The sequence below is a fragment of the Macaca thibetana genome, chromosome 3 (assembly GCF_024542745.1).
Source record: "Macaca thibetana thibetana isolate TM-01 chromosome 3, ASM2454274v1, whole genome shotgun sequence".
Lineage (NCBI taxonomy): Eukaryota > Metazoa > Chordata > Mammalia > Primates > Cercopithecidae > Macaca > Macaca thibetana.
The window spans coordinates 68,729,930-68,755,825 of NC_065580.1; the positions used below are offsets into that span (position 1 = coordinate 68,729,930).

The 25,896-nt window shown below is 34.1% G+C and overlaps 1 protein-coding gene across 1 annotated transcript in view; it reads left to right on the forward strand.

Moving 5' to 3' along the window:
• The window catches only part of ZNF804B (zinc finger protein 804B), a 599,143-nt gene extending 581,775 nt beyond the window's left edge, over nt 1–17,368 (forward strand). Inside the window, exons 3-4 of the mRNA XM_050785313.1 lie at nt 2,874–3,004; nt 8,881–17,368. Coding sequence (XP_050641270.1) covers nt 2,874–3,004; nt 8,881–12,547 — 3,798 coding nt within the window. The 3' untranslated portion in view covers nt 12,548–17,368. The remainder of the gene's footprint in view (nt 1–2,873; nt 3,005–8,880) is intronic.
• Nucleotides 17,369–25,896: the final 8,528 nt, after the last annotated feature.

The following is a 25,896-nucleotide window of genomic DNA, read 5'->3' on the forward strand; positions in this document are numbered from 1 at the left end:
CTCACATTTTTATCCAAAGAATACTCTCTTTTAATTTTGGTGTTTAGACCATTTACATTTAATATTATTATTATGTTTAGATTTGATTTATTATCTTGCTATTTATTTTATAATTGTCCAGTCTACCTTACTTTTCTTTTTTTTTTTTTTTTTTTTTTTTTTTTGCATTTTCTTGCACTGAGTACATTTAATGATGTTCTTTTATCTCCTTTGTTGTCCTCCTAGCTAAAACACTTTATCATTTTAATGGCTGCTGTAGAGTTTATAGTATATTTTTCTTTAACTTACAGACCAGTTTCAACTGCTATTACATCCTGATAATATTTGATTGGATACAAGATATTCATTTTTCTCATTTTGTTTTTGTATTGCAATACATATCCTAGTGTTTAGTACTATGATTCAGTTAAGTTACTTGGAATCAGTTTTATACTTTTATTTCTTGCTTTTATGATTTTTTTAAGCAACTCCAAAGTGGTACTCAATCTATGACTAATTATTCTCTACTGAAGCATGACTTTTCTGAATTATCTATTCAATATCCTATTATTCTTTCCAGTTTTGTTAGTGAAAACAACCACTATTCCTGGCCTTATATGAATGCTAGACACTGTTTTTCTTACATTTTTTCAGATGATTTTTTCCCCCTAAACTGGAACAGTTTCCTCACACAGATGCATTGTTCAGTACACTGAAAACTTGAGGCAGATATCTGGGTTTTTTTTCTCTGCTTAAACCTGAGCACTCAGAACTGACTAAACCAAATTTGTGACTAGATGTCTTTAAACAAAATCTCTTCTTCCAGTTTTCTGTGTTCCTTAAAAATATTTTAACTTTGCAAACTTCCTAAACACAATTAATCTTTTACTATTCCTGTATATTTCCAAAGCACATTGTATGCACCCTTATTAAGAAACTCCACTCTATCTTATAGAAGTGTAACCACTTGTCTGTCTTCCTTGAAGGGAAAAAAATTGATTTGTTGATTTGTATATTTTTACATTTCATAGTAAGAATAAGGATTAACATGGTAGCAATTAACAATATTTGTTGTTAGATAAGCAATAAAGAATTATCAATCATTTCTATAACTCAAAAATAAAAGTATAGTTCTGGAATCTAGAAGGCTAATAAAAGAAACAGAAGTACTCCAAATTTTCAAACATGATTCCAAAAATGAGTCAAGTGTCAATTGCTGTGAGTAAATTAATCAATTTCCTCCTCTGCATTATACAAGTTTTGTGTGCTGGTAATACCTAATATTAAATAAATATAATATGGAGTATTTATATTCAGTACTAACAGAGTATTAAAAAACCCTCTCTTTTTTTTTCCAAATAGCAATTTTCTCCCTCTGACACAGTTGAACTATAGTTTATGTGTGTTCTTAAATCATGTAGGACAATTTCCAAAAGGTCTTTGCTTGTAAGACAAGGGCTCACTCTAAGAACTAGGCTTTCAAGTACATAGGGTCTGAGGAAGTGAGTAGCAGGGTATGTAGCAATAAAGATTTCATAAGCCTTTCTTCCTGTCTTCTGACCAACGGTATCCACTCTTTAATGCTCAGATCATCTGTTCTTTATAATTTCCAGAGAACTATTGACCTTTTTTTTCTGATAACATACAGAGCATAATTATATTTCTTGAAATTTTCTATTTTTAGAAGGATTTGAAGTATTTGTCAAAAACTGAATTCAGGTTGAGTCCACTGTTCTCCCTGTAGCTATTTCTAATTCTGTGAGGTTCTTGTTCTTTGCGCTCAGAATATTCTCTCTTTGAAAGACCGATCTGCCTTCTTCTTCAAATCCTTAGCTTAGATGTAGTTATCTGACCACTGTCTACCATGAGCATGTTTCCTTTAAAGCATGAAGCTAATGAAAGGTTTTGGCACTTGCTCTGAGTAACAGTCAGCTACAGTATTATTACCTCACATGATAACTATGTAGTTTTCTCCATACCTGGGAAACATTTCCTATACTTAATATGGGAAATGAAAATAATTTCAACAGATACATATTTTAGACTGTTTAAAATCACTTTGTATGAGTTAAGAGGATAATCTTTAAATACACTTCCAATTCAGGATTAAGCCCTAAACTTCAAGAGGTTCATTTGATTTTGGCTGTTTCTCAGTTCATTCAATATCATTAGCTGTGCTTAGTGGCGGATTCTAAAGAAGAGGTCTTACTTGCATGTAAGTCAATTGTTTTAGAGAAAATATTAATTAAAATAAGTGGTGGGTGAATTTAAGTCAAGCAGGGCCATGCCTCTATTCTGAGTTTAAATCCCTGACTCATTTTTTTTCTGTCTTCCTGGATACAATATAGAAATATGTATTTGATAAATATCTCCATCCAAAAAAAAAGAATTCAAAATCACATTTAGAGCTTTGAACTAAATCTTTCACAGTAACAGATGCTCTTTCCTGAAACAAGCTCATCCCACCCAGTGTATTTAATAGAATCAATTTTACAAGTGAGGGGCAGGTGGGTGGAGGAACATGCATCTCATAACCTGCCTTCGTTCATACTCATTCATATATGGCATATTTTTCCCATTTGTGTTTTTATAGGCACACAGATTATTATAGTTGCATAGCCAGAGTGATACCAGCAAGGCCTGGGGCCCAGCTTTGCAGCACATTTTTGCAGTGACTGTGACAAACTTGGAAAAATAACCTGGTTGACAACTACATTTATCTGCTAAATGTGTCTTGGAGCAGAGAATAGCAACAATGGAGAAGATACTTTTACTCTTTCTGTCCAGAAAGTCACCTCTGCACTTAGGATAAAGAATAATACGGAGCCTTGTGGATGGAAAAGAATATATTATTTATTTATAGTACCTTTTTGGTCTTTCTTCTTTTTCCACAGAGACTGAAAGAATTAAAGCAAAGGGAATTTGCTCGGAATGTAGCTTCTAAGTCATGGAAAGATGAGAAGAAACAAGAAAAAGCACTTAAACGACTCCATCAGCTGGCTGAGTTAAGGCAGCAATCTGAATGGTAAGAATTAAAGGTGTCTGGAATGGTTCAAAACTCTCTTCAAAACCTATTGGGAAATTTTAAAGGCAAATCTACTGTAACAATGTAAACAAATAATAACTAACTAACAGATATGTCTGAAGGGCAAATATAGTTAAACATACATAAATTAATTACTTTTGGCCTTTGATATTTTTCTTTCCTAATATTGTTAATTTAATGTACCCTATAATGAAATGATCCCAGAATAATTCAAATACATTAGCATTTATTCTATCCAGTTGAATAAATGGATTAATATCACTTCTTAATATATGTTCTAAATTTTATAATAATACTTTTAAAAACCATAATTAACAATACATCTTAGGGGGTGGAAAATACGTCTTCTGAACATTTCCCTGTACATACCTGAGTCGAGTATAAATAACACGATCGTTGTCTGGCTGACAAACAAGATGTAATTAATGCAGTTAAGTTTACCACACAGTGCCATTTAAATTGATAATTATAATATAACAAGCTTTATACTAATACATTTTTGTAGCTGAAAAATAGCAGTTTTACAAAAGCTTGGAACCACTGGATGTTTCAAAGTTGTTACCTGGAATGCAATTAAATTTGCAGATTGTGATTTGTGTGTATATGAATCATAATGTAAAACACTAATGTAGCTAATTAATGTGTTTGATAGCAACCTAGTGAATTGTGAAATTTATGCCTCTGTGCCAGAATTTAAACCCCTGTTGCTTAAATGGAAAGTAATATGTAATAAACAGGAGGGAGTAGCTCAATTAGTTACCACAAAATATTAGACTTAAAAGGTAATTTTAAGGAAACAGTTATTTTTGTAGGACCAATTATGAGTAAAAATATAATTAATATTCAACTTGCATGTATTTATGTATTTGTAACTCTTAAAATAATCTAATTAATTTATGAAAATACATAAAAATCATATTAAAAATAAATGAGAAATTTAGTATGAAGACAAATAAAGATACAACACGTAGTCAGAAGTAAGGTTAATACAAAAATGCATGGTCTGGGGTCTTATACAACGCTAGAAGCAACATATACATTTGCTACTGAGCTTTCTACAGTCAACACAATGAGGGACTTACAATATGTTGTTCAAACATATTGTCATTGAGAACTCAGACAGTCCTTGCCAAAATAGGACTTAGAAGGAAAAGTTCTATTGTTGTTAGGGCAGCATGCAGGAAACAATCTAGGGAAAGAGTCAATTCCTGGAGTGATTGATGATGAGATGCAGTAAGTCAGATCGTAACAAATGGTACAAGTTCGACCATAGATAGACATCTTTAGATAGGTCCCTTAAGGCCACAACAGCAAATCTAAATAGTCTTAATAAATATAATTTTGGTTGTTTGTTATTATGAAAGTTGTCACACTTCTACATTTCTACTTACCCATTCTATATTTTCCTCTGGCGTAAATAACAAAAAATCAGAGGTGGCTTGCTGATGGCGGTGGTAATGGTGATGGTGATGATGATAATGATGGTGATGATGATGATGGTTTGTTTAGAAGTTCTAAGTTTGCCAGAGCTACCCATTAAGTTTCTTCCAAATAAAAAGGTCCACTCTATTAAGTTTTAGCTGTCCCTCTGTAAGCCTTATTCACTAAACAATCACAAACCTAACCACTCCTTTTGGTGATTTGATAAAATAGGCAAGCTCTCTGGGCCACAATGTGCTCATATTGCTAGGGAAAAGACAAGTGTTCAGCTTTCTAGATATAGAGCATGAAACTAGGAAAATATTTTTTTTATCTTCTACTACCCATCACCTGCCTCCTAGCCAATTGCTCTCTCTGCTTAAATAGCCTCATGGCTGAAGGAAAGTCACTTAACAAATACTTTATTTTGGTAGGTGAATTGACAAGTGAAAGTTAAAAATAAAAGAAAAAGAAAAAATCATTGGCATTACTCTTCTCCCAGACAATCTTTCTTTGTCCTTTTTCCTCATAATGAGGGCTTCTGAATAGTATGATCCAGGTAACAAAATTCTTCCGTGACCCTTTGGGAGAAGAGAGGTGAATTTACTGGTAGTGCGTAAAATGATGGCAAAAAAAAATAGTAATAGATCTTATAAAGGGTCATCAAATTTGACCGTCTCTTAACTAGTTCCAGCCAATCTGTTTCCTCAGCAATATCAGTTATTATATGGGGATGAGGGGATAGTCACTCTCTGTATGTGAACTTCTTATATATATAAGTTTAAGTACATCTTAATATTAAAATTTTTCCAAAATCGAAAAATTTTAGGGCCATTGATTCTGAGACTGTGAATTCTTTAAATGGTGTCTTTTCTTAATGTTCCACATTATCTAGCTCTTATATTTATGAAGTTTTTCATATAAGAGCTGGAAAATGGAACATTAAAAAATGACACCATTTTAAAAAATCATGTTGTTTTGATATGTTTTTCTGTTTGGAAAGGATACTTTTTGAACAGAAGAGAATAAAATTGTGCATTCGTTAAGCTGCAGAGTATTAGAATTTTTGGAGAACAATTTGAATGGATAATCAATCAATAAGAATTAAAAGCCAAACTCCACAGACATTTTATTAACCATTATTTAATATAAGTAAGAAAATATTTTAAAAACTAAAGAAAGTTCCAAAGAAGTGAGGGAAACATTAAATGTGGAGAAAACTGTAAAAATTTAAGCTTCATTGAGAATGCAAATGTGGTTTCCAGGGGCTGGCTGGTGGGAGAAATTTGAAGGTATTGTTCAAAGTTTATAAACTTTCAGATGTGAGATGAATAAGTTTTGAGGATCTAATGTAGAGTATGATTACCTTCGCTAATAATACTATATTGTTTACTTGAAATTTGCCAAGAGAGTGAATCTGGTGTCCTTATCTCACACAAAATGGTAACTACGTGTATGATAGATGTACAAATTAATTTGTATGCCTACATCAAATGATCACATTGTGTACCTTGAATATATACAATTTTTATTTTCCAGTTATATCTGAATAAACCTAGAAAAAATTAAAGCTATAATAATGTTATAATACATAAACTTGTATTAAAATAGTAGAATTTAAAACCCCACAAAGATAAAAACAGGGTTTTCCAAAATAATAAGAATAACTTTGATTTAAGAAAAAGCAAATTAAAGTTTATAAAGCAACAAGATAAAAAGTTTAAAGAATAAAAGTAAGAAGTATCAAAGATTAACAATAAGGACAAAATGTTAAAACTTGTGAAAAATCTATAATTATAAATGCAATTTAAATTGCAAAATGAGAACTAGAATGAAGGACAAGAAGCTAGAGAACAGTATATTACAAAAACAGTAAGAGCAAAGAAATTTTAAAATACTTAAAGGAATGTAAAAGGAAGAAGCTTGCACATTAGAGAGCTAAATGGTAAAATAAAATAGCAGTATAGAAAAGAACATTTAGATTAGCATAAAGCAAGAAAATGAATAAAATAGTGTCAGGATGATCAGCAAAATTATTAAGAAAAGGATATATATAATATATATATAACATAATATAATAAATACTAAAATCACTGCATAATAATGGAATTGGAAAAGGAAGAATAGTATCCATACACTAGACTTGTGGAATAATTTCAACCTGTATGAGTTTCATACAGGTGATAATGTCAGATTGATTGAAGCTTCTGGAGAAGGCTAACTTAATCCAGAAGTATAGTTCCTACTTAATCCAAATGGTGGCTACAAATATGGGAAATAATCTCTTTGGTACCAAGGCAAAGTTGAATGCTGCAGCTGTTTCTGGATCACTTCCTTCTATCTGCAGGCTGGAGGCACTTTCAAAGACCAAAAATGTTGTAATAAAGTCTCTATACTCCTTATTTACTTTTGTGCTTGAAAGAAACATTCAGTAACTTATATGCCATCTTAGAATGCTCCTCACTATTCATTTTATTAAATATGCCTAATGAACATAAAAGATGACTCAAAAAAAGGAGATTAATGTGATGAATAAGAACTTTCCATTATGAAAGAGTTACTGTAAGGAAGAGAATACAGCTTTTAAAAACTTCTAAATTTAGTTTTTTACAAGATTTAAAGGAACTCTGTAATTCTAAAATTACAACCATTCATGAAGAGGAGACATTCTAAAATGACATTCATGAAAAGGAGACATTCTAAAATCATTAAAAACTAAATAGTGGCTAAAATTATTGTTTGCAAGTTAAAATCCATACGGTCATAATTTATAAACAGATTGAATATTGTAAAAAAATTGAGTCAGTAAAATAGAAATTAAATCAAAGAAATTCTCCCTGAACTATAGAAAAAGACTGAAGACAGAGTAAAGTACTGAGATAAATATCAATACCTAACGGATATATTCAGGAGAACCAATGATTTTAAAACATAAATTCCAAAGGAAGCAAAATCAATAAATCAAGGAAAAAAAAATGTATCTGAACTGAAGAAAGTTAAATTCAAAGTGCCCAAGAACTACTAGTAAAAATTCACCCAAATTAATCAACCTGTAACTATGTTCTGTTAAAATTTTATACATACATATATATACATATTAATATATATACTCTTTATGTAACAAATCTAATAAATTACATGTATTTATATTTTTACACTTTATACAAAGGGAAAAGCATACAGGCACACAAGCAGATTCATCTCAAAGATAAATAAAGGGAGGTTAATTCAGTATGTCTGTAATATTATACATCTAGAGACAATGAAGCAAAGTACATGAAATTTGTACTTTATGACTCTTGAATTCTATGCTGATTTGCCAAAGAATGGGTAAAAGAAACCAACAGGAATTTGTTAGACAAGGACTCAGAAAGCACTACTCTACATTAGAATTTGAGCAACATATGGAAGAGATATCAGTTGGCTTAGAATTTTATATTCAAGCAACAAATGACTAGATGAAAGTAAAATAAAAATCAAAATTAGAAATAAGCAAACAAACACATCCAAGCATATGGAACAAGAAAAAGGAAAATAATGCCAGTTCAAAGCAAACAATAAGAAAAATGATGTGATTTGTATTGTCTTCTTTCCAGTGAAGCCTTTTTATAGTAGAGGTTATATAGATAGACTGTTAAAGGGCATATAATTTTAATCTAAAGAATTTTATCTCTTATATATGTTGACATTTTCAGTCTTCTGTATGAATTGTTAATGAAGATCAGTAGAACAAATAACCTTTTAAGACCTTCAAAACATAAAACATATAATACAGAAATGGTAGAAAAAATATTTTGGTGAGTAAGAAGCAAAGGAAAAGATTTCAAAATCATTGAAGACATTTAGATAGATTGTACGTATCTCTTATTTTATTATGCATTTATTATAATTAGTCAAATTACTGACGAGTCATAAAGAAAGAACTTATCACTGTGTTTCAAAGGTAAGTGAATATGAGGGAATTTTAAAACCGAGGAACTAAACATTATAAAATGTTAGAACTAATACATAAAAGCAAATTTAAAAAATATTTTTATATTTTTAAAGTGACTTTTAATTCTATTTAATTTCTTATTTAATGTGAATGCACTGATCGGAAAACTATTAGTGAAATAATGTTAAATCTGTATTCCTAAGATTGATAGATTCTGTAGGACATATATTGTGATGTAAATGCTTTAGAAGCACTAGCATAAGATATTCACTTGCTATTGCTTTTTGGTAATTGCAAAATACTACATGTAAACAATTCATTTTAGAAATAACCACTGCAAAATTTATGCTAAGCTATATAAGCACAACAAAAGGTTGTATTTTAGAAGATGTAGTTCATAAATTGTAAAATAACTCATCTTAGAAACACTATGAAATGTTCATATGTAGATATGATTCCAAAGCTAGTATCTTAATCATTTAAATATTTATTGTATTTACAGTGTTTCTGGAAATGGACCAGCATACAAAGCCCCCAAGGTAGCCATAGAAAAGCAACTCCAGCAAGGAATTTTCCCCGTTAAGAATGGCAGAAAGGTATCATGCATGAAGAGTGCTCTTCTCCTTAAAGGAAAAAATCTCCCCAGAATCATTTCCGATAAACAGCGGTCCACCGTGCCAAATCGACACCAATTACAATCAGACAGGCGTTGTTTGTTTGGAAATCGGGTACCTCAAACATCTTCAGATCTCAGCAATGCAAATCACAGAACAGGAGTATCATTTTCTTTTTCCAAAAAAGTGCACCTAAAATTAGAATCTTCAGCATCAGTTTTCAGTGAGAACACAGAAGAAACTCACGATTGTAACAAGTCACCCATTTGTAAAACAAAACAAATTGCAGATAAATGCAAGTGCTACAGGTTTGCAAATAAAGATACACACCTTACCAAGGAAAAAGAGGTAAACATCTCACCAAGCCATCTGGAAAGTGTTTTACACAATACCATCTCCATAAACTCTAACATTTTGCAAGACAGTAACAACTCTATTGATGAGACACTAGAAGATTCAATTGGCATTCATGCTTCATTCTCTAAATCTAACATGCATCTTTCAGATGTAGATTTTACTCCTTCCAGCAGAGAAAAAGAAACTAGAAATACATTGAAGAACACTTTAGAAAACTGTGTGAATCACCCATGCCAAGCAAATGCTTCCTTCAGCCCACCAAACATTTACAACCATGGCGATGCCAGGATATTTGAATGCCTGGATGAGTTTTCATCAGCAGAGCCAAGTGAACAAAAGAGTACAGTGCATCTGAATCCAAATTCCAGAATAGAGAACAGAGAAAAATCTTTAGATAAAACAGAAAGAGTTAGCAAAAATGTTCAAAGACTTGTAAGAGAAGCATGTACCCATAATGTGGCATCTAAACCACTACCTTTTCTCCACGTTCAAAGCAAGGATGGCCACACCACTCTTCAATGGCCTACGGAACTTCTGCTCTTTACAAAAACAGAACCCTGTATCTCTTATGGCTGCAACCCCCTATATTTTGATTTTAAGCTTTCTCGGAACACAAAGGAAGACCACAATCCAGAGGACTTAAAAACAGAATTGTGTAAGAAGTCCTTGGAAGTGAAGACTAAAAGAGAGAGCCAAGACTCAGGTGTAATCGAAGACCAACAAAAATTGATCCAAGAAGATAATCAATATCTGAAACCAAAGATGATGATAGCTAATCCGGATTGGGAAAAATTCCAGAGGAAATATAATTTGGATTATAGTGATTCTGAGCCAAATAAAAGTGAATATGCTTTTAGTGCAAATGATTTGGAAATGAAAAATCCTGAAGTGCCTCTTTACCTCAATACATCTCTAAAGGATTATGCTGGAAAGAATAATAGTGAGAACGAACTTAAGGAAGCTTCAAGGGCCCATTGGCAAGGCAGCAGAAAGGTAGTTCTAAATGATACAGATGAGGACCTATCTTGTCCTTCCTACATCTCTAGGACTAAAAAGAATAAATTGATTCCCTGCAATCCTCATTTGGAATTTGAAGATGAAAGACAATTCAACTGCAAGTCCAGTTGTTATACAGTAGGGGGTAACAGTGACCGTGGGAAAGACTTCAGTGTAATTTTAAAGAGTAACCACATCAGCATGACCAACAAGGTTTCTGGATGTGGAGACCGAAGATACAAGAGATGCTCTCCAAAGTCATCTTTGAGTAGATATTCTTGCTCTTCGGACACATCCCCTAGCAGCATGTCTAGCTTGAGAAGTACTTGTTCAAGTCATAGATTCAATGGTAATAGCAGAGGTAATTTTCTCTGCTTCTATAAAAGAGAACACCACTCAGTTGAAAGGCACAAACGGAAATGTCTGAAGCACAACTGCCTCTACTTGTCTGATGAAATAGCAAAGAGCAGTCAAATGCAGTCTGAACCACAGAAAGAGAGGAACTGCAAATTGTGGGAATCATTTAAAAATGAAAAATACTCAAAACGTAGATACTGTCACTGTAGAGAAAGACAAAAACTGGGCAAAAATCAACAACAATTTTCAGGGCTAAAATCTACGAGAATCATCTGTTGTGATTCTAACTCACAGATTTCCTGTACTGGAAGCAGTAAAAAACCACCTAATTGCCAGGGAACTCAGCACGATAGATTGGACTCTTACTCAAGGGAGAAAATTTATTACTTGAATAAAGGCAAGAGAAATGAAGAGTCTTTGGGCAGCCCTCACATTTGTGATCTGGGAAAAGTCAGGCCCATGAAGTATAACTCCGGGAACATCAGCTGCCTTCTAAAGAACTGTTCCAGTGGCCCTTCAGACACTACAGAATCGAACATTACAGAAGGAGAGAGGAGCCCTCTGACGGCAAAAAGCCTTTTAGAAAGAGTACAAGCCAAGAAATGTCAGGAACAATCAAGTAATGTTGAGGTCTCTTCAAACAGTTGTAAAAATGAATTAGAGGCTCCTTCGCAAGTCCCATGCACAATTCAACTTGTACCATCAGGCTGTAACAGACAAGCATTGCCTTTGTCTGAAAAAATACAGTATGCAAGTGAGAGCAGAAATGATCAAGACAGTGCAATTCCAAGGACTACGGAGAAAGACAAAAGCAAAAGCTCACAGACAAATAATTTTACAATTTTAGCAGACACTGATTGTGATAATCATCTTTCTAAAGGTATAATTCACCTAGTAACAGAGTCTCAGTCACTAAACATAAAAATGAATCCAACAACAAAAGAACAATCAAAACCTTTAATTAGTGAAATCCAACCTTTTATTCAAAGCTGTGACCCAGTACCAAATGAATTCCCTGGTGCTTTTCCATCTAATAGATATACTGGTGTTACTGATTCAACAGAGACCAAAGAAGACCAAATAAATCTAGACTTAAAGGATGCAAGCATGCATATAAATCATGTAGAGGGAAATATAAACTCTTACTATGACAGAACTATGCAGAAGCCTGACAAAGTCAAAGACGAATTAGACGTGTGTCATAAATCTCTCTCTCCCCCTTTACTTCAACAACCCATAACATTTTCTCCTGACGAAATAGATAAATATAAGATCCTACAGCTACAAGCCCAGCAGCATATGCAGAAGCAACTCCTGTCAAAGCATCTTCGAGTTTTGCCTGCTGCAGGGCCTACTGCCTTCTCTCCGGCTTCAACCGTACAGACAGTTCCAGTTCACCAGCACACTTCTATCACTACCATCCACCACACATTCCTGCAGCATTTTGCTGTTTCTGCTTCCTTAAGTTCTCATAACAATCACTTCCCTATTGCTCATCTACATCCTCTTTCACAGGCACATTTCACTCCTATTTCATTTTCGACTCTGACTCCAACCATTATACCTGCACACCCCACTTTCTTAGCAGGTCATCCCCTGCATTTAGTAGCTGCTACCCCCTTCCACCCATCTCACATAACACTTCAGCCCCTGCCCCCTACAGCATTTATTCCTACATTGTTTGGCCCTCACTTAAATCCAGCCACAACTTCTATCATCCACTTGAATCCTTTAATCCAACCAGTATTCCAAGGTCAAGATTTTTGCCATCATTCTTGCTCTAGCCAGATGCAACAGTTAAATGAAGTGAAAGAGGCCTTAAATGTGTCCACACACTTGAACTAATAAGTGTTAAAGCCCCTCTTGTGGATAATTTTTTTGATTGTCACTACCTATACAATAATATATTTAAAGAAGTCTATCTATTGTAAGATTTAAAATATTGCTGCCAATTCAAAATGTGACCAATATATAAATATGAACTGAATTGCTAATATTAAAACAAAGAGCATTTAAATAATTTTTTAGCTTGCCAAAATAATAGGCAAATTTAAATAATTTTATGAAAATGTAGAGGGAAGAGGGAAAGGGTTAAAGATTTGTTTTGGATGGGTTCTCACATGTTATAAAATGCAACAGAAAACACTCAAGCAGAGCATTAAAATTAAAAAGAAAAATCAGATGAAATGTGGCGCCCTGTGTTCTAAGTATTTGTTGCGCGAATGAATGAGTGTTGATTTGGCTTATTTGTTAGATAATAAAAGGTCAGTGAAATGAAGTAATTATTTAAAGTAATTTCTATCATTAACTATTGACTAAGTTTTAAATTAATGTAGTCTGTTACTGTATTTTCATAGGAAATAAAAACAAGACATTTTCTGATTAATTTAGGTTGAAAATTACGCTTTAATGAAAAACAATCTTTATAGATTATACTTTTGAGTTTCTGTGAAAAATAAACTATCTTCATTTCACACAAATCTATGTCAAGGTAATTTTGTAAGTGTAAGAATCAGCAAAATCTAAAACTAAGAATGTTTAACTTTTGTATAAAAAACATATACAAGCTATCATTAGTGTTTGATGATGCAAACTCAAAAATAAATTGTGCTCAGAATAATCTTTTAAATATATTGGTCAATTTGTCAAATATTACAGGAACTAAAATGTTTATTATTCTTCTACTCAAAAATTTTACTATGTTCAGCCAATACATGTATAAGGATAGAGGTAAAGGTTTGAAAATGTCAGTGTTTTTACATGTTTATTGAGGATATCTTATTAAATATCTGGTGTGTTTTATTCACTTGTACTAGATATTTATGAAACCTGAATGATGAGGAATAAAATCACCATCCATGTAATTTTGCAAATAATTTCAAACATTCATTCAAAATGGTTTTCGGCCCCCAAAATTTGTATTTCATACATCTATATTGGTGCATAATCCTACAGTTAGGTTTATTATTTTATGTTCTTAAGCATGAGTTTCAGAGAAAATCAAACTTAACAGAAATGGAGGTAATCATTTATCTAATGCTGTCTATACAAAGATGCAAACTCCTCTACTTCTTCAGCCTTGGCTTCAAAAGGAAGATAGCTATATTTACTTAAGGCCTGTTGTGATTCAGGTAGAGGTACCCTAACCACTTGTTTGCATTATCTTCTTTAATTTTCACAACTGTATTTTGAAATCAGTATTATCATTCCTCATTACAGGTAAAGAAAATGAAGTAGAAAGGTTAAATACTAAATACCTGGTAAACAGTAGGAAAGGACATCATTGATTCAGGAGAGACAGGTGAGAGAGAAAGAGAAAGAAAGGGTGGAGGGAAGAAAAATAATAAAAGGAGATAAAGTAAATTTGAAGTTTTAACAGAAAGAAAAACTGCGGTTTCCAAGATATCACCAGAAACTTGTGAGAAGAATGTTCTGACTGGAATATAACAGTGACAAAATCTAATTTATTTAAAATGAATGGAGAAATGAAGAAAAACCATCAAATAGCAAGGAGCTATACTTGCATGGAATTCCATAAAAATGATTATAAAAGACCATTGATCAACATTGAGTAAATCCAAAAAGAAGTGAGACAAATGAAATATTTCTTATAAAATGGATGACAAATGGTCTAGCAGGCTTTTTTTTTTAAGTAATGTGGATAATTATTTCCTAAAGCAAATTACGAAGCTGATGCAGAGCCAAGATAGAGTAATCATGGGAACTCACTAGAAGTCCTATTATAGACACTGACCTCCTGATTGATTTTTATAATTGCCTTGGTGACAATTTAAACTCTCATAAGGTTAGACCTGAGCACCTCTACTGAGCACTTAATTTTGACTAACAAAGACAGATTGATATGAATGGATGGCATGGAAGTGACTATTCCATCTTGTATTAACAGTGATGAAGTGTTCACTGGACAAACTAATTTGGACTATGTGGAAAGCAACCGTCTCCCTTTAAATAAAAGATAATTTGTACTCCAAGGTGAGAAATTGGAAAAGTTGTGGCATCACATGAGGAAATATGCAATTATGCAGCTTACTTCCTTCCAAATCAGTAACTATAGGCTGAAACACTGTTTTATTTTCCATTTTACCTTAAGATAAACACTCTTGGAAAAAAAAAATAAACAGAATTGAAAATATATATTGAACACTAAAATAGTTCAATTATAAAAAAAATTGTCACTGTAATGGATTTTTTTTAGCAGTGTTTCCCTCCATTTACATAATTATTTGACAGGTGACTTTTAGCATTAAATTTATTTTATGACTATTGCCTGACATTTACAGGTTAATTCCCTTCATGGGATTACTGTTTCACAAGTGGCTCATGGAGGCAGTTTTGTAAAAAATCTGTCTTAAACTCTAAATGCTTAAGAAAGACTGTGAAATCTTTACAGACATGCATGCACAAACACACATTTATCTATCTATATGTCTTTCTTACAGATTATGAACCAGTCTAGCATCAGATAGTATCATTGGATTCGAGGTAAACAAAATAAATACTTTGTATGAAGAACTGAAAATGTGGGAAAGTTCATCTTCTTAATAATTCCCTGCCAAATTCAGCAAGAAAAAAAATACAATGGGCCTATAAAAATGCAAAGGTAAACTTAAGGTTTATCTTTAAGACGTTATAAATATTGGAAGTGATTAGAATATAGAGAATGATTTAGAAAGTCTCCAATTCCCAAAGTTTTTGCTTAGGTAGACATTTTACAAAATCCCTTGAAACTTGTTTCACTTCCCAAAAATGGATTTAAACAGTGACTCCTTTTCTTTAGTTTCTGCCAGGACTTAATGGAATCTCTCTGTTATCTCTAAATGGAAATATACTTAAAGAAACTAATTCTGTAAAATGTTTCTGTTAAATGAAACACTTAACCAGTACAATTACTCAGGATTCTATTGCTGAATCTGACTATCTCCTTAATGCATGAAGTTATTACTTACATAGCTCCAAATGCTGGCAGCAGCACAGCTTTCTGAATTTTACCACCATGCTTTTAAGCATTTCAAATCATTTGAAATGTACTTCAAATGATTTGAAACAATAATTGGAGATATGGAGATGGCTCTACCCATTAGGATACCGCTTGGTATTCAAGTATTCTACATGTGTATGAATGAAACGTCCAGATCCCCCCCTCCACCCCAGGATATGTGGATAGTTAACTCCTTAGTGGTGAAATAATACTGCTGCTCATCTCAAATCAGTAGCACATTTGTTAATCATCCCTAAAAAGTTATCCACATTTTCAGAGTTTCTGAGTTTTCAGAAACATAATTAACGTTCTGAAAAAAATAAATGTAAATATCAGATCCAGTTTTGTAAAAACACAATTTAAAGGATTCAAATCTTACACATCAATGTATGCAGATAAGATAGTTAGGGGCAAAATGAACCTAGTGCTTATCTCTGGCCCAGCAAAGCTCATGAAAAGGTTTAGTTTTGATTCTTTAAATTAGATGAAATTCTGAAGGAAAATGTGCTCTCATTGGCAAATAGAAACATTATTAAAAACATGTGAGTGACTAGTTCCACGCAATAATAGTCAGGAAAACAGATAGTTGCCCTTTGTGTTTCAGACTGAAACCACTTCACTAAGATGAGAATTTCCTACTAAAATACAAGTTCTCCTGCCAATAAGCCTGGGTCTGGAGGATTTTCCAAGGTTATCATTTCATTCCAGCAAAAATATTATCCACTTCTATTAGGTAGACATTGAAGGTGATTGTTGTATTTTTGGATTAAGCTATATTAAAATGGAAGCAGCAGCTGAATGGGTTAGGTTTAGAATAAGCCAATATTAGAAAGATAAGCCAAAGGGTCATTTTCATTCTGTGGAGAAATATATATAGGAGGGAGAGCTCCCAATCCACTTTTTAAATTCTTTTCTCAAAGTCACTTCCTCTTTTTGCAACCCCCCATTTTTCTTAATTAGCAAGAGTAAGAATATCTTGTGAGAAACATTAAAATAAAATCAGGCAAATTGGAAAACTTAAAATATGTATGAGTGCACATGTGAGTGTGAATCTGTGTGTGTTTTAAATAAATATACTCTTTAGTCTTTAATTGTAGATCTTGATCTTTGTTGAAAATAGTGTTTTCAAAAACATATTCACATATTGAAACAATAACTTCAAGAAGTTTCTTATCCCCACGCAAAATTGTTAGTTCCTTCCATATGTGAGATAAAATAGTTGACAATGTAAATTAGTTGTGTAGCTGTTTAAAGCAAATTCTCATCTTACTCAATTCTATTTAAAGTACTTAATTTATAATTAAACTTGGTGATCCTCTGGCAATATGACACATAAACCAATAATTTTGTGTTGCATTTTCTGTATAAATTGTCTTTTTAAACTATACTGTGGCTAAGTAAATTGCACTATTGTACATGCAAAGCAGCTTTTTTTAGGTTATTCAATAAATTACTTGGACTGTAGTTCAATGCAATAATATTTTTTTCAATAAAAAGCTTAATGATACAGGAGTGTTAGTCATGTATTTCTAACAAAAAGCATACCAAAATATAAGAACAAAATCAAATGCAAGATGGTGTGGAAATATTCTGTATTTTACACTGCTGAATTAAAATGCATTTATCATTTTATTTATTACTGTATGTATTTATATTATATATTTAAAGGCTGGGATTTCTTAGACTATTTCTTAAAATTTTAGTGTTATTAAACTAAGCTGTTTCCTCAAACTGAAAATAAATATAACTTTAAAAATTCTATAGATGTATTCTTTGTTGAAACCTATCATATATATAAATACTATAAAATCTGTTTCTTTTTATTTGCTTTTAAAAATGTGAATTAATGCTTTGCAATGTTCTAACAAAGCTTCATAAATAGTCCCAGGAATGTGTTCTCTAACTGGTAGTATAATATAATATGGTAGCATTCTACACATTTCTTATAACTTTCATGTGAACTCTAGAGATACTTTAATTAAAAGAAACCCCAATAAGCTGTTAGTCTCAATAGGACTCTACTCACTAGGAAATCTCTTTAATCAAGCATGACCAATGTCGTGGGAAAATGTCATTTCATACAACTCCCACGTATCTTTACTTTCTTAATCATTGCACCCCATGTTTAATAAACCCTCATCTGCTGGATGCTACTCTGATATTTGTGCAAAATATCAGAACAGGCGTTGTTAGAAATAAGCACTAGATACTCTCTTGTTCTTGAATTATATCTATCCTTATCCTTCCCCATACCCTTCAAATAAGCTTTAACCAAATGCTAAATCTTCTTACTTTTGTGTTTTAATTGAATGAGCTGTCACTACCTGTGCATTTTAATGGAGCAGAACTTTGCAATGCACCCTAAACTAGTGGTAGAATTTGAGTTTTCAGTAGATAAATGTTTCAGATGCCAGTTACCTGCCTCCCTACACTTCCAGCCTAGATTCCCTACTTTTATGCTAGATCATTTATCAGAATTCTGCTTTGTAATAAAAAAGTATCTTTTCACACAATATGTACACATCCACACACAACTACATGCACACATGTGCCTACCTACATTGTTGGTGGAGTCATGATAGAAACTCTCCTTTCTTAATCAAATTGTCACCATTTATTGAGTACCTAATATGAGCCAAATACTGTATATGTCCTCCCCACTAGCTATATTCCTGGATTCCCCCGAGGAGGAAATTAAGTTTCTCCTGAAAATGAAAGTAGATGGTATTAATAATTACACTGAGACACAGGAGCAAATGGTAATCTATGGTCTCTATACTCAGAGCCTACTCTTCATAATGTGTGAGCCTTCTGCCTTTGTTCACTCTCTGTGTCATTTTCTTGGTCCATCATAAAAATTTTTGTACCAATAGAAAATGACTGTCACATACTCTTTTTTTTTTTTTTTTTTTTTTTTTTTAAGAGATAGGACCTCACTCTGTCACCTAAGCTGGAGTGCAGTGGCACCATCATAGTTCACTGCAGCCTCAAATTCCTGGGCTCAAGCAATCCTCCTGCCTCATTCTGCAGAGTAACTGGGCCTACAGGCACATGCCACCACACTCTGGCTAATTTTTAAAATTTTTTGTTGAGACAGGGGTCTCACTGTGTTGCTCAGGCTGGCTGCAAACTCCTGGCCTAAATTACCCTCTGAGCTCTTCATCCCACAGTGCTGGGATTACAGGTGTGAGCCACTGTGCCCAACCCATCACATACTCTTGAGGTTGTTTTCTTTTACTACATTTACTGGTAGATTTGAGTCATTTCCCAAATGTCAATTTATTAATACTTTGAATTCTAGGGAGAAAGTCTAGCAGAACTTTCTGAAGGTGCTTAGCAATAAATAAATAAATGAAAACCACTCAGCAGACTGGCACACTCATGAGAATACTATACTTTATAAAGAATCATCAGTCAGGCCGGGCGTGGTGGCTCACGCCTGTAATCCCAGCACTTTGGGAGGCTGAGGTGGGCGGATCACAAGGTCAGGAGATCGAGACCACGGTGAAACCCCGTCTCTACTAAAAATACAAAAAAAATTAGCCGGGCGTGGTGGCGGGCGCCTGTAGTCCCAGCTACTCAGGAGGCTGAGGCAGGAGAATGGTGTGAACCTGGGAGGCGGAGCTTGCAGTGAGCCGAGATCGTGCCACTGCACTCCAGCCTGGGCAACAGAGCGAGACTCTGTCTCAAAAAAAAAAAAAAAAAAAAAGAATCATCAGTCAAACACCTTACAAGTTAAACATTTTCTTTATATTGTTTATCAGAGAGATATTTCAAAGACACAGGATTTCAGTTATTTGGGATATAGCATGACATGTTCAGAAGAGGAAGCAAACTCTGATATCTCTTCATGGAATTGCTTCATTCATTATCAGGGCATTTTAACAGATGCTTTTGTCTTTTGTTATATTTTATTCATAGTTTGTGGTCAAAAATATTTCTTCCATATTTCCAAGACTTAAAGAGAGTAAAGAAAATATATTCTAAAAATAGACAATTACGAAATAACTGGGATGTAAATCTCTGTTCTTTAAACCCCTAACTCCCCCAATAGTTTTTCGGGAAATTGTATTATTCTGTTTCACACTGCTATAAAGAACTACCTGAGACCAGGTCATTTACAAAGAAAAGATACTTACAGATATATACAGTTCCACAGGCTGTACAGGAAGCATGGCTTGGGAAACCTCAGGAAAATTACAATCATGGTGGAAGGGTGAAGGGGAAGCAAGCATGTCTGCCACATGGTGGGAGGAGAGAGAGCAAAATGGGAAGTACTACACACTTTTAAATAACCAGAACTCATGATAACTCACCATGATGAGAACAGCAAGGGGGAAATCCATCCCCCATGATTCAATCACCTTTCACCAGGTCCCTCACCCAACACTGGGAATTACAACCTCACATGAGATTTGGGTGAGATCACAGATCCAAACCATATCATTCTGTCCTGGCCCCTTCCAAATCTCATATATTTCTCACATTTTAGAATACAATCTTGCCTTCCCAACAGTCCTGCAAAGTCTTAACTCATTTCAGCATTAACTAAAAAGTCAGTCCAAAATCTCATCGGAGACAAGGCAAGTCCCTCCCACCTATGAGCCTGAAAAATCAAAAACAAGTTAGTTACTTCCACTATACAATGGAAGTATAGGCATTGGGTAAGTAACCTCATTCCAAAAGGGAGAAATTGGCCAATATAAAGGGATTACAGGCCCCATTCAAATCCAAAACTCAGCAGGGCAGTCATTAAATCTTAAAGCTTTGAAATAATCTTCCTTGACTCCTTGTCTTACATTCAGGCTACACTGACATGAGGAGTGGGTTCCTGAGACTGTGGGTAGCTCTGCCCCTGTGGTTGCTTTCACAGGCTGGCATTGAGTGCCTGCAGCTTTTCCAGGTACACAGTGCAAGCTGTAGTTGGATCTACGTTTCTGGGATCTGGACGATGGTGGCCCTCTTCTCACAGTTTAATAAGGCAGTGCCCTAATGGTGACTCTTTGTGGGAACTCCAATCCCACATTTCCCCTTCACACTGCCCTAGTAGTGGTTCTCCATGAGGGCTCCATCCCTGCAGCAAACTTCTGCATGGACATCCAGGCATTTCCATACATCTTTTGAAACCTAGGTGGAGGATCCCAAACCTCAACATTTGCCTTCTAGCTACCCACAGCCCCAATGCCATGTGGATGCCACCAAGGCTTGGGACTTGCACACTCTGAAGCAATGGCCCAATCTGCACCTTGACCCCTTTTAGCCATAGCTGAAGCTGGAATGGTTGGAATGCCAGGTTCCATGTCCTGAGGCTGCACAGAGCAATGGTGCCCTGGGCCTGCCCCCTGAAACCATTTTTTCCCTTCTAAGTCTCCAGGGGCTGCCACAAAGGTCTCTGAAATGCCCTGGAGGCATTTTCCCCATTGTCTTGACTATTAACATTAGGCTGTTCTTCATTCATGCAATTTTATGCAGCCTAGTATTTCTCCCCAGTATATGGGTTTTCTTTTTTACTGCATGGTCAGGCTGCAAATTTTCCAAACATTTATGCTCTGTTTCTGTTTCAAACATAAGTTTCAATTTCAGGTCATTTCTTTGCTTATGCAAATAAGCATAGAAGTTTAGAAGCAGCCAGGCCACATCTTGAACATTTTGTTGCTTAGAAATTTCTTCTGCCACATACCCTAAATCATTACTCTCAAAGTGACCTTTACTCCAGTTCTCAATAAGTTCACAATCTCCATCTAAGACCTCCTTATTCTAGAACTCATTCCAGACTATCTGCATTTTGGTCAAACCACTCAACAAGTCTCTAGAAAATTCCAAACTTTCCCTCATATTCCTGTCTTTTTCTGAGCCCTGCAAACTGTTCCAACCTCTGCCCACTACCCAATTCCAAAGTCACTTCCATATTTTTGGTATTTTATAGCAATGCCCCACTTCTCTGGTACAAAATTTTGTATTAGTTCTTTCTCACATGCTATTAAAAAACTACCTGATACTAGGTAATTTATAAATAAAAGAGGTTTAATAGACTCACAGTTCCACAGGCTGTACAGCAGGCATGGCTCGAGAGGCCTCAGGAAACTTATAATTGTAGCAGAAGGGTGAAGGGGAAGCAAGATCATCTTTACATGGTAGCAGGGGAGACAGTGTGCAAAGAAGAACTGCTACTCACTTTTAAACAACCAGATCTCATGAGAACCCACTCACTATCATGAGAACAGAAAGGGGGGAAATATGCCCCCATAATCCAATGACCTCTTACCAGGTCCCTCAGCCAACACTGGGTATTACAATTCGACAGGAGATTTGGGTGGGGACAGAGAACCAAACCATATTAAAGATTTTTCAATGTTGACTAAAATAAAGATAAAATTAAATGATCTGTGAAAATGTGATGAATCTAGTTAACTTGAAAATTTTTTCTTCTGGACATTTGTCCTTATCTGTATGTGATAACAATGACTACCAATTCTCAATTTAGCACAAGGAGCATATATCATTAAGGTAAAGCTAAAATTTCCTTTAGTTTGCCTAATTATAATATAAATATACAAATAATTTTAGAATTATACAAATTTCATAGTGACAATCCACTTCCATCGTTCCAATCCAAAGTCAATAATGTTTGCAGAACTGAAGCTTTCATATGCTAAATAGAACGTTTGGCATAGTTCAGTTTCAGGAAATGGGTTCATATACATTGCATTTAAAGTACTTAGAACATGAAATGAATACATTTATCATTGCAATCAACCAGGACTTTTATGAGAAAGGTTCATTTCAGACCCCATCATACACTATTTATTCTCAAGAAAATTTATCAGTCTTCCTAATTTGAAGCAATTTATTCATTTGACTCTAGTATTCTGTGTACTTTGATTTTCCTCAAGTCTGACTGATTCCTTTTTTGCAGACTTTTTTTCCTCCAGAGCTTCTTTATGCTACCAGACTCTAAAAGTGGAGTGACCCAGGATTTTACTCTTAGAAATCTTCTTACTTCTGTTGTACACATTATATGATTTTATTCAGCATCAAGCATTTAAGAACCATTTACACACTGATAATTCTCAACTTTATATCTTCAGGTATGATTTTCCCTTGAACTCTACACTGTATTCAACAGCTTAGTCAAAACTTGCATAGAATGTCTGTTAGTCATCAGAAAGTTAATGTCCTAAAAGGAAGTCTTGGTTTGCTTCCACAAATCCACATCTTCCCCAGTACTCTGTATCTCAATAAAGAGCTCTATCAGTCCCCCAGTTTCTCAAGCTAAATTATTGAGCATCCTCTTTGATTACTTTCTCATATCTCCCTTTCTTATCACCAATTAACCATCATGTTCTACGAGTTCTACCTTCACAATATATCCCCAAACAGACCTCTTCTCATCTCTGTTGCTACCATCATAGTACATTCCGTCATCTTCTCTTACCTGAATACAGAAGTAAACTCCTAACTGGCATTTCTGCATTTCATGTACTTACAGACTAATCTATAGAGAGGAGACAGAGTGCTATCCTAAATATAGAAATCTCGAATAGTTTCCAGCTATTTTTAGAACAAAAATCAATGTTCTTTCAATAACCTTTAAGAGCCAGTTTCATCTGGCTTCTGACAATCTCTATAACTTTATTTTCTTCATTCTTTCTTGCTCACTCTGATTTTGCTGCTTCTCAAACAAATCAAGCATCTACCATACAAAGCCTTTGCATTTGCCATTTTCTCTGATTAGAATGCTCTTTCCTAGGTATTCTGATGATTCCTTTTCTCTTTCACTCAAGTGTTTTTCAAATGTCTACTCCTCAGGGAGGTCATACTTAACCACTGAATCTAGAAGATACCTACTTAAATATGGAAGGTTATACAATTAACCTTGAATTATTTTATAAAAAATTAATAATCTACTATTAGTGTACACTATATTTTACACACTAATATTTATAGTTGCATTTGCATTATATATTTCTGAAGTCCATCTTAGAAATAAACATTTTGTGAGGAGGGAATTTGTGAGAGGAGAATTTTTTTCCTCTTTTGTTCAATGCTATATTTCAATTTCCTAGAATTATACTGGAAACATAGAAGACACCCTGTAAATATTTGTGGAGTAAAATAATAAATGAATGAATTGAAGAAGACTTTCAGCTTATTGGTTGACTTGATGCAATGATCTTTTACCAAGTGTCAGTGTGCAAAGTTTGATGCAATTTATTAAACAGATTATAATTTGGGAATCAAAGCCTATAATTTCATCCAAAGAGTAGAAGTAAAAAAAAAAAAAAAGCTTGTTGAAATTGATAAAATATTTGTTGAAGTGTTGTTTAGTTGTTATTTTAACTTTTAGAATATCCTTAGGACATAATGTATTATTTCCTTGAAGATGTAAAATGTACATGCATACATAAAATATTAATATGTATTTTAATTATTGCATTGATTAGCACAAATACATATCATATAACCTCTTTCAGTTGAGGGATTGTCTTCAATCCCGATAGTCAGAGGCAGTATAATCAATATTGTCTGGGTACATATATCTACTCCTCCATATGTAATGTTCCCACTGCTATTTACAGTTGGTAGGACAAGTTGGAAATTCTATGGAGAGTCAATCCCTTAACCATTTAACTAATGTACATTAGGTAGCTACTACATGCAAGGCACAAACATAGCAGTACATAAACTATCTAAAAGTTCTACTCTTACCTTCCATTTTAGTGGAGGGGGAAGAAAAAGAACAAAATAAATAAGCAAAATATGTGATCAAAAATAGTAAGTGCTGAAGAAGTTAATGGCAGTCTACACATCATGGAAGAGCCTATATTTGTACCAAACTGTTTTATTATGAAATCTATGCTTATTCTTCTACATGAAATGGTATAAGATAGCGATGGCTATCTGGGCAATGATGAATGTTTATTTGGTTGCTCCACTAAAGAAGAATGGTGAGTTTAAAGAAATTCATCTATTTTGAATGGCCTGTAGAGAATATTTATAAAATTTACCCTAATGTTGGCCATGTTAAGCCTATTTTGACTTTGAGCCTGGAATTCTGTAATTGCACCGCTTCAAAATGTGTTGCTGTTGAATAATTTAAAATGCAACTGAGGCTTGTAGGAGAGACGATGGCATATTTACAAAGATATGAATGCAATATTGTAGTCATCAGTAATTAATGCATGTTCAAAAAAGGAAAAATAAACTTGATTTCACAGAATGACAGGTGTAGTAGTCTTCCGAGTTCTCTGTTTTAGGAAAGCAGTTAGGTGTGAGGAAAACCTTTAGCTTTTGGCAAAATTTACAGGGATATTCCATTTCATCAAGAGGATAGGCTCCCCAGGGTTTGCTGCCATTGTCTAACTAGTGGCTGTATTTATTAAAGTGTGACTGTTTCATGTCTCTTTGATGTGAAGCCATTTTCTTCAGTCACACAATCAATAATTATTTACTGGGCTTTTTGTTTTCTGTTATCCTAGTTATTTCTCCCCTCCCGGCCACCCACTGACTTAAACAATAGCACAATTTCTTTTTTTTCTGTCTAGGAGCAGAATGAAAACTGTAAAATCATCCCATATGAAAATGGAAACTACATGAGAAATGTTACTTCTTGATTTCTAATTACCTTTCAAATGATAAATAAATTAATTAGCAGTTAATGAGGCTATCTAATAAATGAAGCTTTTTGGATTGCTTTTACACAGAAAAATGTATCTTTGAGGATGATATCAAGGGTTTCTCCTTGGAAAACCAGACTCTGAATTGCAGCACTGCCTGGCCTTGGTTTCTTATTTCAAATTGAGCTGTCCTATTCTTGACGGCAGCATGGGGTTGGTTGTCACCACTTATATAGATGTTTCAGTGCTTCAGGCTGATTTCTGGCATGTCCTTGAAGCATTACACTGACCCTCTTGGGCACGCCTGTTCTCCTTCTGCTCCTTAGATATTCTGCCCTCATCAATTTTTCTCACATGCCAATCCTATTGGAATTGAGTTTTCACAATTATTGTGACAAATATGAAGAAGCAAATGCATCCTGAACCCTGACCAGTGCGAATTTTATTCTGCCTACTAAGGTTGCATAGGTAGTAGTTGCACTAGAATTTAGTAACCAGCTGTGACAAGGAGACAAATTCTTATAAATTGAAAGTGTTTGTGACCACAGAGTTACTTTGTCAACTTGAGACTCGATATA